Source organism: Hirundo rustica, chromosome 6, assembly GCF_015227805.2.
Source record: "Hirundo rustica isolate bHirRus1 chromosome 6, bHirRus1.pri.v3, whole genome shotgun sequence".
Lineage (NCBI taxonomy): Eukaryota > Metazoa > Chordata > Aves > Passeriformes > Hirundinidae > Hirundo > Hirundo rustica.
The window spans coordinates 33280163-33296012 of NC_053455.1; the positions used below are offsets into that span (position 1 = coordinate 33280163).

The following is a 15850-nucleotide window of genomic DNA, read 5'->3' on the forward strand; positions in this document are numbered from 1 at the left end:
TATTTCAGCAAGATCTGTATGTGTTCAAAGCAATTTTATATTTCATAAGCTACCACACACTATTTTCATGCCTTAGACAAGGCTTATAATACTTGGTACCAGCCATAAATTAGATATTGTCAAACACACAAATATCAGAAATTCCCTGAGCTTCGTAATGCTAAAAGCAGAGAATATGTATTCTTAAACTTTCCCCTGTAGCTCTACAACTGACCAGTGTAACAGAGAAGATACTGTTCTGACTCCCTGTGGACATCCTCCTGTGTAATAGATTGCTTGTACTTTAAAAAGGAAGAGAAAGATCACTGAGTTTTAAATGTTACAAGCAAATATTTCCTAAAACATTTGCTGTGGGTATTGATTTAATTGTACATGAAATACAAATCCTCACTGAAGATGAATTATTGAAGAACAGAAATTATGACGTGATGTGAACCCTGAAGTAGAGCTTGCACAGGTGTTAAAAGTTCCATCCATTTTAATTGTGATTTGTTTCAAGGATAGAATCTGATCAAAGTGGGTTGCAGGGTAGATCAGGAAGCTCAAAAACCTAAGTGTTGTCTAATCTTTCAAAGGGTAAATGTAGATTAGATGTCACCTAAAGGCCACTCAGGCAGACAGTAGAACTTTCAGATACATAGCTACATAGCAATAATTAAATTATTTCGTTCATGACAGTTGTGATCTGAGTTAATGTTAACTGACTCTTGTTAATCCCCATAAACTAAAATAGAAACCTGTTGACCAGCCTGTTCTGCTTTTGTTCGCTCTATTTTTAGAGCTCTCAGACACTGTTTCTGATTCATTCACAATAAAACACAAATTAACAACATGGTTTATAGTTGGATTCTTCGTAATACTTAAAAATCAAGATGTCTGCAATTTAAATGTGACTACATTTCAAGCTTTGAGTTAATTCATCTATGCAAAATGGCAAAGTAAATTTTAGCATCTGCCTATTTAAGTGTCTATTTAAGCAACATAAATTACTGAACTGAAATTTCTTCATGGTTCTCCACCACTATTGGTTAATAAAGGAAATTTAATTTAATTTCTATGCCATTTTAATCATTATCGAAGAACTTTGCACTTTATAATTCATACACACTTAATTGCAAGTATAGTATGTCAGAGCAAAGTCCAGCATATTAAGCACAATGTGAAATAAGGAATATGCAATTTTGCTGCATTTGAGATAGCACATTGGGTCTGATTTATTCACCTGGACTTAAGCAGCAGGCAAAGTACAACTGTAGAGAAGAAAGTGAGCTCATTCGTGTTCTTTGCCTTTCAGTCTTCACTTGAAAGAGGTAAGGTGCCTGCCCAATGCTCTGTTCCTTGGGTGTTTTCTTAATAATTTTTAATAGCAATTTCTATTCAGGAATTAAATTGATCTTTAAATCAATTTTCAATGTTTATTCATAAATATAAGTGCAGAAAAAATGCTAAAAGAAAAACAAAACAGTTCAAAAAAATAACTCCAGATCCAAGTTCAAATTTCATGAAAATCAGTATTTGGGCTTGTGGATTGGGGTTTGATTCAAAGTAATTTATAATTTAATACTTCATAATAGAAAAACTAATCAAAGCTTTCAGTGAAAATGATAATATGACAGTAGAAAATACAAGTACAGCAAAATTTAAATGCTTAAAGGGAAGCACTGTGCCAAATTTCATGGAAGGTAATTTTCCAGTTTATTATGATCCCAATATCAAATGACCAGATTTGCATAAGATGGCAAATTATATTTTAATAGTATATCATAGTTATTACTGAATATTTTTAGGTAGAATAGAAAATTCTAGTTTGCTGGCTTTGTGTATGGTAGGTAGAAAAATTAACTCTCAAACCTGAACTTTATTACAATGATTTATCTTGGACATTTTTTTAAAAAAATGTGCTGAATTTTTTCACTCTGGAAAACTGTTTGCTGAATCTGTTGCTAAGTCATTAGATTTATAAGGAATGAGGCTTTATTGCAACATGAGCCACTGTGGAGAAGGGAACTGGCCTCTGCAGACTGTGTGCTGATGCTGGCAGGAAATAAGCCCTGACCAAAGAGCTTTTTTGCTAGATCTATTTTCTGACTGCAGCAAAGCCACTGTGGGGAGCCCAGTCATTAAAAAAAAATATAATTTAAAAAAAGCATTAAAAGAGTTTGGTTAGAGTCTAAGTAAATATATCCTTTGAGAGCAGAGGAAAGGTTTGTTTACCTGATTCATTCTAAGCTGTTGTTGACAGAAACTCCTCTTCAGAGAATCTGGGATTTGCCTAAGTGAGGACCCCAGGATTTAGTCCAGTAACAGCCCAAGTCTTCTTCTGTACTGAATGAAGTATTAATAGACATGTACCCCAAAAGGTGTATAAAATAAGGCTTAAAGCTATTTCAATTCAGTATATTCAACCCTTGTGCATTTTGAAGAGGCTAAAGAAAAGTTCTTTTGCTTTGTTTACTTAACCTTTTTTTTTTTTTTTTTTTTTTTTTAATCTAATTGAAACCTGTGACCTGTTATTTCAATCTGTAGACAGGAATTCACAAAAAAGTATAGTTCAGGTTAAGTGAGCTCACCAGTGCATGGAAACCTGTCCAGCACCAGGAAAGCCATGTTTCTGAATACTGTCTGAGCTATAGACAGCAGAGCTAATACTACTGTTTCTGTCTCTTTGAACATTGGTGTGTCTCTATTTCACTGCAGTTTAGACTCAGGGAATAAGAACAATTATTCAACTCTGATAATTAGGAGTTAAGCTTTTTCTTTTGTCATTACATTACTCTTGATGGCTTTTTGCCACACTCCCAATCCCACTACGTTTCATTGTCCAGCATGCCACAAGGTGACACAGGTGAGAGATGTTCTAAGTGTCTCAGCACAGAGCTCTGTGTCAGAGAAATGAATGACTTGTCAGAAATGAGGTCTGAGACATCAGGAAAGGAGAGGTCCTTCAAACATGGGAGAAGCTAACTTTGACAGAGGCTTACCATATTGAAGCTCAGTATTTCAAAACCTTTCTCCTTCAGGACTTTTTTACTAAAAGCCATAAATATTGCCATTTTCAGCTCCAAGCTGTGTTACAGTTATTGCTGCAGGAGGACTGACGCAGAAGGAAGATGCTGTTGAGGAGCTCAATAGGATTCATGCTGTTCCTGCTCTCCCAATGCACTGTGTCACTGGGCACCAAAGAGGCAGTGGTCCTGGCTAATGCCCACCTTCTCCCACAAAGAGACTATGAGAGACTGGAAAATGCCAACGAAAAAGGTACTCATGAAGGCAGCAAGTGTTATGGAAGAGTTCTGTGTTTTACTTTATTGCTTTGCTGTAACATTTTCAACCAACATAAATGAAAGCTAGCCCAGGAAGAATAATTTGCAATATGGATGTGTCCTGCCACAAAGTCCTGAACCTCTCTGTAGAAGTTGTTTTATAATGTTCACTGAGAAGGGCAGTGTATACTGCTGGCTTGGACACACCATATAAATTACTTAAATAACCCTCCTCTAAAATCATGGCATCACGCTTGGAGTCAGGTAGGCTATGTCTACCAGGTAAATGTAATTTTTACTGATTTTTTTTTCACAGAGATAATAAAATGTTCAAGGTTTTATTAAATGCAAATTACAAGTATTCCACAGTTTGATGACACAAGGACATGCCTTTGAACTCTATGGAGAAGCGAGTGATTTCAATTCATAAACATATTTCTGAGTAACAGAACAATGAATATCATCCTTCTCTACAAAAGAAATTCTCTCTATATAAGTTCATACATATATAAATGTATATTTAAATAATTATGTTCTGGCTCTTAAGAAACCTCACAATCAATTGTAAAATTTGGAGCATTGTGCCGTAGTCTCAGAGATGGTTGATATTATACTAGAGCAGTAAGTTACCTTATAAGCATGTTACATTTTAAAAAACCCCAGTAAATATTTTAGCCCAATGGAGAGAGTCAACCCAAGCCTTATATGCCATTTTTATTACTCTCTGAATCTACTGGATAAGCAATAAAATGGAAAAGCACTTTCACTTATTTTCCTGATACTGGTGTTCAGCACTGAACAGAACAGTTATTGTATCTGTAAATCCATGATAAAATTTAGCCTGGAGTTTGAGTGAAAAGAACACTTCCTAAGAAAATCCTCAGATGTTTATAAGCTTTATATTAACAAGAAATATGTTTTAATATCTCCCTTTTATCAATGAACACATGGCATACATTTCAGAATTTAGCACAAAAGGTGTTAGAGGTGCCTGAAGTATAAATTGGTTCAAGAGAAATTAATTTGTTCATTGAGAAAAAGACTAGGTCTAGTTATTAAACTCAGTTGTACTACAGATGGCACAGGGAATTGCAAACTTGCTGAGTGCTCAAACTGGAAGAACACTGGTGGAAAAGGAATGATCTATACAAAGCTTTTGGCTTTTCAACCATATTTCTGTTGTAAATGCAAAATCAGACTTCTGTTGTATGAGAGAGTAACAAGCCAATTTTGAATTTCTGAATACTTCTGTGTGTTCGACAGAAATCTTCCCCCTTTAGCTGAATAAATGCCCATCAGCTACAATGAAATCAGTCAGCTTCCCATCTGAAAAGAGTCAGTCAGTCACTCTTAAGGACAGAGTTCAATTTTTGATATTTATTATTTGAACAACTTTTTTTTTTTTTTTTTTTTTTTTTTTAAACTCAAGACTATCCAAGGGACTGTTTTGAGATTTTACAGCGCTCCAAAGGAAATTCCAGAGATGGCCTTTACATCATCCAACCAAAAGAGGAACCAATTGCTGTCTTTTGTAACATGCAGGATGGTGGCTGGACAGTAATCCAGCACATTACAGCCAACAGTACTGTCGACTTTGACAGGACCTGGCAGGACTACAAATATGGATTTGGCTCTGTTCATGAGAACCACTGGCTAGGAAATGAATACATGCATCAGTTAACTGGCAGCTCAGTGCAATACATACTTGGAGTTAAACTTGTAAATCTAAATGCTGAAGTCAAATGGGGACAGTATGAGCCATTTCTGATTGAGGGGGAAGAATCTCAATACCGAATTAGGGTTGGTCTTTACAAAGGCAACGCCACTGATGCGCTGACCCTGGACACAGAAGCTTATCTCCATGACAACCAGAAGTTCACCACCAAGGACAGAGACAACGACAATTACTTTATGAATTGTGCCAAACTGGAACTCAATGGAATTCCTGGGGGAGGCTGGTGGTACGACGCGTGTGCTGGAGCAAATCTAAACCGCAGGAACATGATATACTGGCAAAAAGACTGCAGCAAGCAACGCCCGTGCAAGTTTGCATGGATGATGATCAAACCCATCGAGCACCACCAGTCATACCCCAGCAAGGCCTGTCCTTGTCAGAAAGTTGAACTGTAGACAAGCCATGAGTATTCGACAGGAACATGGACTCTTTCTTATGTAACTGAAGTGAACTCACTGACTGAGTAATAACCTGAAGTAACCATGACTGAAAATGTAAATGGGGCCTCTGCAAGGGCTTTATGATGACATATTGTCCAGGACTGGAACACGTCACAGAAATTTGCCAGCCACATAAGTGAGAAACTATCAGAAACTGAGGCCCTTATCACAAGATTTAAATAACCAGAAGATTTAAATAATTAATTTCATACTATTTTAGCCATAAGACAAGTCCGGTATGAAATCCAGGATATGATGTTTTATACAATATACACATGAATAAAAATGCATTTCAGAAGGTTTTGCTCTGGTGTCAATGTTCATGATTGATTGCACATCTATAATTGTACATCTTCATATATAATGCAGGGAGGAAATTTCCAGTTTAAATACCTACATTTACAAAGGGCATATTGAAGAGTATTATGTGCCTCAGGGCGCCAACAGGCCTTTTCTTTCTAACTTTAGTGAATGGTACTTTAATATTTAAAACTGGAATTAATCTCATCTCCCATGGCTTCTTTCCCTCTTCATTGACTCTTTTTTTATCTCTGCTTTTTAATGATCCCATATACAGTGAAGTACTCATCACAGGCTTTTCCTTTCTGCCTTCATTTTAGAGCACTCAGCACTAATGAGATTGCCAGCTTTCCCATTTAAAGCCACTGATGCAACGCTTACAACCCCTCTGAACTTTTCCCCCAAGAAACTTCCCCCCAAGTGAATACATTTTTAAAAAGATCAGACTGATATTGCAATTGTTTATTTATTCCCCCATTTTCCCCCTGAAGAGTACTCCAGTCAAATAATTACCATTATTTGACTGCTACTTCTCAGTGTTCCATGCTGTGCTTCAGCTTTTTCTTTTTTAATACCACTGTGAGAAGAGAATGTTGCCTGTATTTCACATTTAATGGTTTCAATTGTTTTAGTACTCAAGCTTGACATCAATTAACAGTGCTTTTTTCTAATTATAAAATAAAATAGAATTTAATTATAAATTATTCTGTTTTAAAACAATGAACAAAAGGATTTCAATTTTTATAACCTTGAAGACCTTGTTTTCTTCTACCACTGTTTGAGTTGCTTCACACAATTCTGTATCATTGGAAAGCTAAATGACAACTGAAGGGTTGTGTTTACAAAATGTCAGAATGATGATTATCATGTATTTTTTCTTAGATATTTCAGCTGAAGAAACTCCACCAGCAGTTACTGTCAAACTCCTGCCTTTTAATTTAAAATACTATTTATCATTTCCATGAAAATTGCTTCAGAAAATAAATTCTATTGTGTTTTAATAAGACCAAAACTGTCATGATTGCTTAAGATGAGAAACTATTTTGGAAGCAAAAAAGCCAAGAAAGCAATTTTTATTTTTCTTGATGCACTGCTGCATTTTCAGAAAGAGATACCGCTATGTCATGTGGGTGAGGCCAACATAGCACACATGTCAATTTTGAAGCATCGGATTTTTTTCCCCCTGAATTTGTGTTTGAAGACAGAACTATAATAGGGGGAGAAATGGTTAGCACCTGAGTTGAGTTTATATCATTGAGTCAATTTAATGTGGGCTCTGCGTAATTTTATCCGGATGCCTCCAAAGCTGTGATGAGGATACAAGAAAATCACCTGAGTACTGCCAGTCTCACATAGCTTTTATTAGAATTCCTGGCCATACAGCCAGATGCTCACTCACCTTCCAAAAATGTGCTATTAATGACCTTGATATGGAAGTGCAGAAGGGAGAGTCCACAGGCTGCATCTGATCATCAAAGGCAGGTAACCTGCTCGGCAGCACACCCTTAGCTCGATTTAGAGGATTTTGGAGGGCTCTGCAAATAAGCTGTATGAATAACTTGGGCACCAGCAGACCAAATCCAGCTGCCCAGTGCTGGAGGAAGTCTAGTATTAACTGGAGCCCTACAAACCTATGCAGTGAATTCCGGTACAAAAATGAAATTTGAAATGTAATAAAAACACATAACAAGAAGTCTATCAGCAAGAAAGCTGAGACATTTAATCGAACTCAGGGACTGAGCTACATTCCACACTTCTAAACAAAACATGGATGGAAATTACTATTGGGGCTGGGTTAGGGACTAAGTACTGGATGAAAATAAGTAAGAATATTCTAGAACATCCAGTAGCATGGAACCTTTGGAAGTAGACTAAACTTCCTAATTCCTTAGCAAAAGACTATCTTAACTGAACACATTTTTTTCTTCTGTTGCTGAACCTTGATCACCAGATACCCAGAGCAATGTCGATAGCCTTCATCACTGCATCAATGAAATCACAGACTGAAACATAGGGGTTTCTATTCTACCTACTCCTAAGTTCTTTTGCCAATCACATTTCTCCTACGCCTTCTCTCTTAGCCTTTCCTGATTTTACTGCCTCCTGCAGTACAGGAAAGAAGGAGGGTCTTCCCAGGAGTAGCTGCTGAAACAGATTTATTTGGTCAAATAAATATCCTTCCAAAATGAGCAAGTATGACCAGGTCTAGAGCAAAAGGTTCCAGCTCTAAGCACCTGTGAATGGGAGGCATGTTCCACTTTAACCATGCAATCTCATAACAATAACAGTGAAATAGTTTTCTTTACCTCTGCTACTTTGCATTTCTCCTTATACTGTCAACTGCAGGAAATGTAAGCACACTCTCACATACAATAATTAATCAACTCAGAATTTATTTATTATTTGTCTTTAAAAATAAATCAACTTTCATATGACAAAGTGTTTGCTTTTGTTTCTGATTGCCCAGACTTCTAGGTAACCTCATTTTTTATGTGTTAACCATAGATTTAAAAGTATGACCAAGTGGTTTTAGGGGCTAACTGACTAATGTTAATTTCTTGATGCAATACACTGCACCAAAAAATTAACAACGGTAGCTGCATGGCCTCATTTTCTCCTACTAGAATTAACAAAAAGTCCTTCAGTCACCCTCATGTCTTTTGTGTTTCAGAAGGCATCGGGCCACAGTCAGAGTGGGGGGCTACAGAGCTGAATCCGGCCATGTTCCACAGCTGGAATCCTCCACTGTACCCTCTCTCCACTCTTCCTCCTATAGCTACCTGATGAATTGCACACTAAAGGAGGCCTTATGGACAGCACACACTAAAAACTGTCTGACGTCCACTACATCCAGGTTGCTGCTGCATGTAAGGATTAATAGAGATTTCAGCTTCTATCTTGGCATTGTAATCCAGGAATTCAGTAACACCCACACCCCCCTCCCCCACCTCAAATTAAGAGGTCTGCTGAAACAGAAGCCACCAGCAAACAGGGTCTGGAGGAGGACCTGTTGAGAAGAAAACTTCTGAAGGATTTGAAGTGTTTGGTTTATTTGAAGAGGACGGACTTTGGTATATCAGCAGATACATGAAGAAACTAGTGACATTTAGTGACCAATGGCAAAAATACTGAGTAAAAAGCAATGCTTTTAGTGAGTGTAACAAAGACAGAAGTTCCTTAATCCTGAAGAAATACATTTACCAAGATGCAAAAAAGAGTTGTAACACCATCCCTTTCTGAAGCCACTAATAGTCATATATTATCTCCATGTTTTACAATATGATGTTATGAATTTTTAATTGTTTTAACTACTTACAGGGTAACTATTAATAAAATCATAAACAAGAAGCTTATTAAAGCTTAAGGTTTTATGACACTCAGCTGTTAAATGTATGTGGAAGAACACTTCTTAGGGAGTTCAAAAGGCAGCAATTTAGATTTGGGAGAGACCACACAAGAAACAGGGGCCTCTTACTGACTTGGTAGGGGTAAAGTTAAGCAGTGAAGTGAAAAGCCCCAGTATCCTTTTCTAGAGTTAAGGTTTAGCCTGTGGTTCAAAACAGAGAAGGCAGCAGCTGTGGAAGAATTACAAGAGCTGTCCTTTGCAAAGCTCTTCACTCTAAATAGTCACAGAAAGTGCACAGCTGTATCCAGGTGTTCTACATCTGTTTAAAAATTCTAGGAACTCTTCCAAGTATTTATCTACAAACAGAAATGATATTTGCAAAAAATGAATGTTAGTTGATAAATTATGGGGATCTGGAATATGAAGGGATGCTGGCATAAATGAAAAGGGAGAGACAAAAATCATACCCCCAGTTTGTGGGAAAATTCAGTACTTGAAAGTGTAAAAGGTGCTGGGTCTCTGAAAAGCTTAGTTAGGGATGTGTGTTTATGCATCTAAATTGATAATACATACATATCTATATATATGTATGTGTATGAAATCATATACAACCAAAATGTAACTTTACAAAAAACATTTCATTAGTCCATGACAATAATGAATTACGGGATCAGTAAAAATGTCATTAAAAGCATAGCTAACAAGATAACAAGATTGTCCTACACTGCAAAAGTCCCACCACGCTTTTTAAAGGTACAAAATACAATCAAGTACTAACTGATACTCTGATGAGGACCACATTTGTCTTTTTGTGGTTTTGATTTTTTAAGAATAAGCATCCTACATAACAATAAAGTAACACACACCTCTTTATATAATTCTTCATATTTACAATGTACTCATGTGTGGCCATGTAATCTCTCACATGGTTAGGTGCTAGCAGCATAATCTGAGCACATATTTCACAATTACATTGAACCAAAATTATTGCATCCATCACTGTGTATTCTAATAAATTTACAGACATTCTTGATCAACAGACATCAAAAACAACAAAAAATACCCCATTTAATTTCAATAAGAGCCAATGCTTCATTTCAGCAGTAAAAGTGCAGCTAGCAGGGACTGTTACTACCTCATAAGTTTTGCCTTTAATTACAGCTTGTGCCCCCCAAGAGACACATTCATTTGCTAAAAATCAAAGATAGTTTACTGAATGGCTGATTTGATGTAATATAAAATAAACCCACTCTAATAACAAATTTGTACATAGCTACTATACACAAGAAAAGCTCTGGATAGTGACAGAACAAAGCTGATGAAAGAATTTTTATAAAGACCTCTGTTTTCCTTTCGTAAGTAATCATATGCTAATGCACAAAATATAATAGGCCCGGTATGGTGTGTTACAAGATCAATCATGTGAAGTTAGAGAACATATTTTTACATTAGTACACTGCTTATCTCTCACTGACAAAATATTCCCCTGTGGACACTGGGGCTAAAAAAGTGTTAATTACTTCTACTGTGATTGTTGCCATGGAGAATTTATCTATCTGCAGGAAAACATTCTGATGGTATGATTTAATATGTTGTACAAACAGTTTCGCTGAGGGCAACGGTACATTCATGATGACTTATACAATCCCTGAAATGTGCAACTGCGTAATGTCACCATTGAAATGTCCCACTAAAGTGTACAGCAGATACAGTATGAAGATTGTCTCAAAATAATATTCCAAAGTATCGCACTCAGAATCTTGATATAAAGGCTAGAACTGACTTTGAATTTTGTGTACATGAAGATCTTTCTTATCTCTTCATAAACATTTTTCTTTAGGACTTCCACACCTCGTGACTCCTGTTGCTGTTAACTTTATTTTCTCAGGACCGTTTCTGAAGCTTCTTGTTCCCACCACAAGGAGCCAGGTCACTAGCCCCATTCCAAAGGCCTTCTGCTGAAGGCAGCCCATGCTTACCCACTCACTTGGTCAGCGCTGCAGGGCTCCTGCTTATCTAACACTGACATCAGGCACATTCAGCTCTGGCACAAAAGCCCTCCCAAAATCTCAGCTAGTGGTCTGCCTCAGCTCATAAGTAGGCAAGTACAACCCAGTCCCAGAAGCCACAGCCACTAGAGGCGTTGACTCCAGCCACATGTGTAGCAGATGTGATTTTGCTGAACAGAGAGTGCCTAAAGATTACTCATGATATTGACTGATATTGACTAGTACTTGTAAAGCTATTTAAAGGCAAAGAATACAAAGTGGTTTTGATAGATTTACAGAAACATTAAAAAGTTGCTTAAAAAATCTTTTCTCTTTAAAGGATGACAGTGCTTTCACTGTTTATATATAGGTAAATGCTTTGGAAACTTCTGGAGCAAGGTGTTGGGCAACAAAGGAGATTGCAAAAAAGACTTGTATTTACATAGACTGCATCCATTAGGCTTTACAGTCAGTTCTGATTTGTACCATTGTCACTGTTGAATGAAATTTTAAAATTTCCTTCAGAGGTACTGGGAACTGGAGAAATTCAGAGGTGTCTTCTAACCATCACTGTTTTTACAAATGACTATGACTTGCATGATGGAACTGATACTGGGACTGGCTTCTTCATGTACAAAATACATTACCTGTTTCTTCCACTATAAGCCCTTCCACTTACTAGCCCTTCCTAAGTCTCCACAAGGGTCATCCTTAAAGTGGAAATTTTCTCAGTATTATATTCTCCTATAATGTGTGTGTTCATTTTGAGTATTATAAATCTCCCTAACCATTTAGTATTGGGGTTGACAGCATTTACCCTTTAGATAGTCCTTGTTTCATCTCAACAGCTGATGGTAAAGCCTCAAAACAGAAGTAGCATTGGCTGCATTGCTTGGTACATTGAAAACTAAATAAACAATACACTAGGAAAGAACTATAGGAAGAAACAGTTCTGCTGTACAGAGAGACAGACTGAATGACCTAATGTGATGACTGGATGATCACCCCTGTCTAATTTCTAGTAGTTTATCGTTTACTCCATCTATTCTTAGGCTGAAAGAAAGGACATGACACCAAACACAATAATTGTAATGCAGTTCACTACACAGTCAATAACAACCTGGGTTGCTTATAGCAGCCACTGACTTTTTATCCCAAGCACACTACTTTCATGCAAAATTTAACTTTTCAGCAGATTTTTTTTTAACCACTAGACACAACAGCACTGGCTCTGAAAAGAGAGAATTTTCTAGGTTACATCAATATCTGTATTTCCCCTTATTTCTTATAAAAGAACAATTATGGCAGTCTGGTATTGCCCTGCCAGTATAGTTTCTCTTCCACTTTTTTCTTTTTCCACTGGCAGAAAAGCAGCATCTTAAAAGTCTTCCTGAAAGTTTTATTACAGAGAGCATAACAAATGGGGTTAACAGTGCTGTTCACATAGCATAACCAATATCCAAGGTGCCACAGTGTCAGGGGAATGCAGTCAGAGCAAAATGTCGAGATCAAAACCATGATATTATAGGGAGTCCATGTGAGGATAAAAGCCAAAAGAATGGCGCTTAAAGTCTGTGCTGCTTTGCGTTCCTTTATAAGAACCATCCGTTTCCTTTTGGTGATTTGGTTATTTATATTTGGATCCATGCTTTTGATGGAAGGTTCCTTTGACAGAGCAGCAGAACAAGGAGTTATTTTTACTTTTCGGCAACCATTATTAGCTTCCTGGGTGCCATCAGCCTTAACCACCAAACGGAATTTATAGGCCACACATTTTTTACTTTTTTGTACGTGTTCTTTGGTAGGGGACAAGAAGTATTTCTGGTTCTCAAAATCACTTTCTTCAGGTTGGTCTTTGACAACATCTGTAGTCTCATTATACTCTTCTGTTTGAATTTTAGATGGACTTTTGTAAGTTACCTGGAAAACTGAGTCAGTGGCAAGTTTATCCTCATCTTCTGATGATGCGTAGCTGCTGCAGGTGGTTAACTGGTCAGCCTTAGCCCAGTCCATACAAGTACTTGCTGCCTGGGAGGCCTTCGCTGTAGCTGACGTACTTCGACTAGATGAAGACCAAGAAGCCTGACACCTCTCTCTTTTGACTAAGTTTTGTTGTTTGCAACTGAAGCAAGACTTCAGGAGAGTTTTCTGAGGCTTTACTGCCTCAAACTCTGCCACAGACTCTGAGCCCTGCAGTTCAGCAAGGTCCTTGGTGCGTTTCTCTGTCTCTTTATAGATGCGGCAGTACAGAATGGTCATCACAGACACTGGAATGTAAAAAGCAGCAATTGCAGTGCCAAAGGTAATAATGGGTTCATAGAGAAACTGTATCTGGCACTCGTCAGGCGGTACTGTTCTTTCACCTACAAAATACTGCCAGCATAAGATAACAGGTGCCCACAACATGAAGGAAATTAGCCAAGCCATACCAATCATGATGCCAGCTCTTTTGGGTGTGCGTTTGGCCCTGTAAGTTAAAGGCCTCGTGATGGAAAAATATCTGTCAAAACTGATGACTAGGAGGTTCATTACTGAGGCATTGCTAGCTACATAGTCCAGTGCTAGCCACAGGTCACAGGCAAGGCTTCCAAGAGTCCAATGGCCTATGAGTATGTAGGATGTATAGAGGTTCATAGAAAATATCCCAATGATGAGATCTGCACAGGCAAGGCTGAGCAAGTAATAATTGTTGACAGTTTTGAGCTGACTGTTAACCTTAAAGGATATCATTACAAGAATATTTCCCACTATGGTTATTAAGCTTACAATTGCAGTTACAGTGGCAATAGTAATGACTTCCCAGAGGCTATGCCCTTCTAACTGCTTGTGGTTGATGGATGAACTGTTTGCAACCGTAGAATTGCTGAATAAATTGACTTCCATTCTTGTCCTTGGCGTACTGTCATCAGGACTTTAGCACAGTTGCACACTGCTTTCTGTACTCAGAAGCATCCTTTTGGAGATAGCTATAAAGATCAAAGAAAAAAAAACAAACCCACAGAAAATTTAAGTAGCTCATTAAAAAGCACAGACTTCCATTAGTTACCATGAAAACACTTGTGAAACAACCTATCATATTATATGTGTTCTCTTTTTGCATTCTGATTGTTATTTCTACAATTGTGAACATAACTAAAACACAAAAATGTACATTCTAGGAGAACATGCTCTGGCATTTTATGACATTTCAAAATGCAGTCTAACTATTATTTCATAAGACAGTCAACCACCCCAGCTCTTACATTTTGAATACCTTAGGAATGCTCTACATATTCTCAAAGACAGACATTTGAAGTTTTGCAGTGCAATGAGAAAATGTTGTTTCCTACTGTATTTAAAATGCCTGCCAAGGTTTCAGAAATTATCTTTGAAAAGTTTGTAGAAGTCACCAACAATAGAAAGAGAGTAAGTGAATATTGGGGATGCATGGGAATTAGGAATGACACTGGCATGGCAACAGCAAGAAACAAATAGGTGTTAGAAGTGCTTGAGGCAATGGAGGGCAATCTTTGAGCAAATGAAGCAGGCAAAGCCAAGATGTTTGTGAAAAAACTCTACCAAGGAGGAAACTGATGGGGTTAAGCATGGAACTATAATCTGGGAAGTTTGGATAAGTGAATGGTAGGATTGAGGATACAGAGGAGTAAACTGAAGAGGAAGAAGCAGAAGATAACCACAGTGGTAAAAAGGGCAAATTTAATAACCAGTTTCAAATGCCAATTTAATACTTGCATAAGCAACAAAAGGTGAAAACAGGACCACTCTATTAATGCATACATGCCACTGACATCCATTGCTTTCTACATTCCTCACTGCTGTTTCTTGTGCCAGTGAACCTGTATTAGGCAAAATTTCTTTCAAAGATACCTGCTGGGTTTTGAGCAATTCCATCATATCAGATGATGCTAATCACTTATTCAATGCTTAGTCTCACTGAACTGTGTAATTTTGAAATAGTCAAATAGTATTCAGTTTTTAAAGTAAGAAATTAAAGGTAATTTATTAACAGATTTTTCTACTGGGTTTTTAGCCAGTGTAAAACTGGTATGATCTCTTTTTTCAAAGCAGACATAGATTCAGCTGAAATTATCACATGAATCAGCTATTAAAGTCCATTTCTAAGTCTTTAAGATTCTCTCTGCATCAGATCTCTGTTATATGATCCTCCCTACTCATCCACACCACCTTTCTGTGTTTTCATCTTTCATCCTAACTCTCAGAATATTGTTTTCTTTGGCCTTGGCAAGTGTCTTTTATTAAGTGCAAGCTTTTACAGCCTATCTCTTTCCCACATCTGTCTTTTGTACCAAGTAGTTGTGTCCTGCCTCTCACCAGCTGAACAGAATTTTTAATAGCCACTAGTTGAACTTTCAGAAAAGCATGTAATTTTCTCTCATAGTCCTCTTTATCCAGGGAGGTCACCAACCTTAGAGGTCTTTAAGAGGTATCTGGGCCTGACACTGGTTTAGTGGTTTAGGGATTAAAGTGGTAGTTCTGGGTTCTGGACTTGATTTTACGAGTCTCTTTCTCTTGGGTTTTTGTCCCAAGATTCAGGTGGCTTTAGAGTATTTTTGCCTTTTGCAAAGCCCTGAGCTGGACGCAAGAAAGAGACGGAGTCTTCAGGTTCTGATTTTCAAGGTTGCACGCTTTGTTTATTACTTCTTATCTTACAATTCTCTCAGTGCCCAGCTAAGGTCTGTGCAGCTGCTCGGGCATCTGATGACTCCCTCAGCACTGGGTTGTTGCTGCCTCTTATACTAATTGTTACGTACTCTTTA

The 15850-nt window shown here is 37.5% G+C and overlaps 2 protein-coding genes across 2 annotated transcripts in view; one reads left to right on the forward strand and one right to left on the reverse strand.

Moving 5' to 3' along the window:
* Positions 1-3110: 3110 nt before the first annotated feature.
* On the forward strand, positions 3111-5393 carry LOC120754803 (fibrinogen-like protein 1-like protein). Its single transcript, XM_040068817.1, has 2 exons — positions 3111-3258; positions 4693-5393. The coding sequence occupies exons 1-2, from the start codon at positions 3111-3113 to the stop codon at positions 5391-5393; spliced, it is 849 nt and encodes a 282-aa protein (XP_039924751.1).
* Positions 5394-11758: 6365 nt separating this feature from the next.
* CHRM5 (cholinergic receptor muscarinic 5) overlaps positions 11759-15850 on the reverse strand; it is a 44434-nt gene continuing 40342 nt past the window's right edge. The window contains exon 2 of the mRNA XM_040067739.2: positions 11759-14038. Coding sequence (XP_039923673.1) covers positions 12372-13955 — 1584 coding nt within the window. The 5' untranslated portion in view covers positions 13956-14038 and the 3' untranslated portion in view covers positions 11759-12371. The remainder of the gene's footprint in view (positions 14039-15850) is intronic.

Bases quoted from the DNA above. Each gene is read 5' to 3' on its own strand.
- LOC120754803 (XM_040068817.1), top strand. From the start codon at position 3,111: ATGCTGTTGAGGAGCTCAATAGGATTCATGCTGTTCCTGCTCTCCCAA. The intron at 3,259-4,692 runs GTACTCATGAAG...TTTAAACTCAAG, and splicing joins GGAAAATGCCAACGAAAAAG to ACTATCCAAGGGACTGTTTT.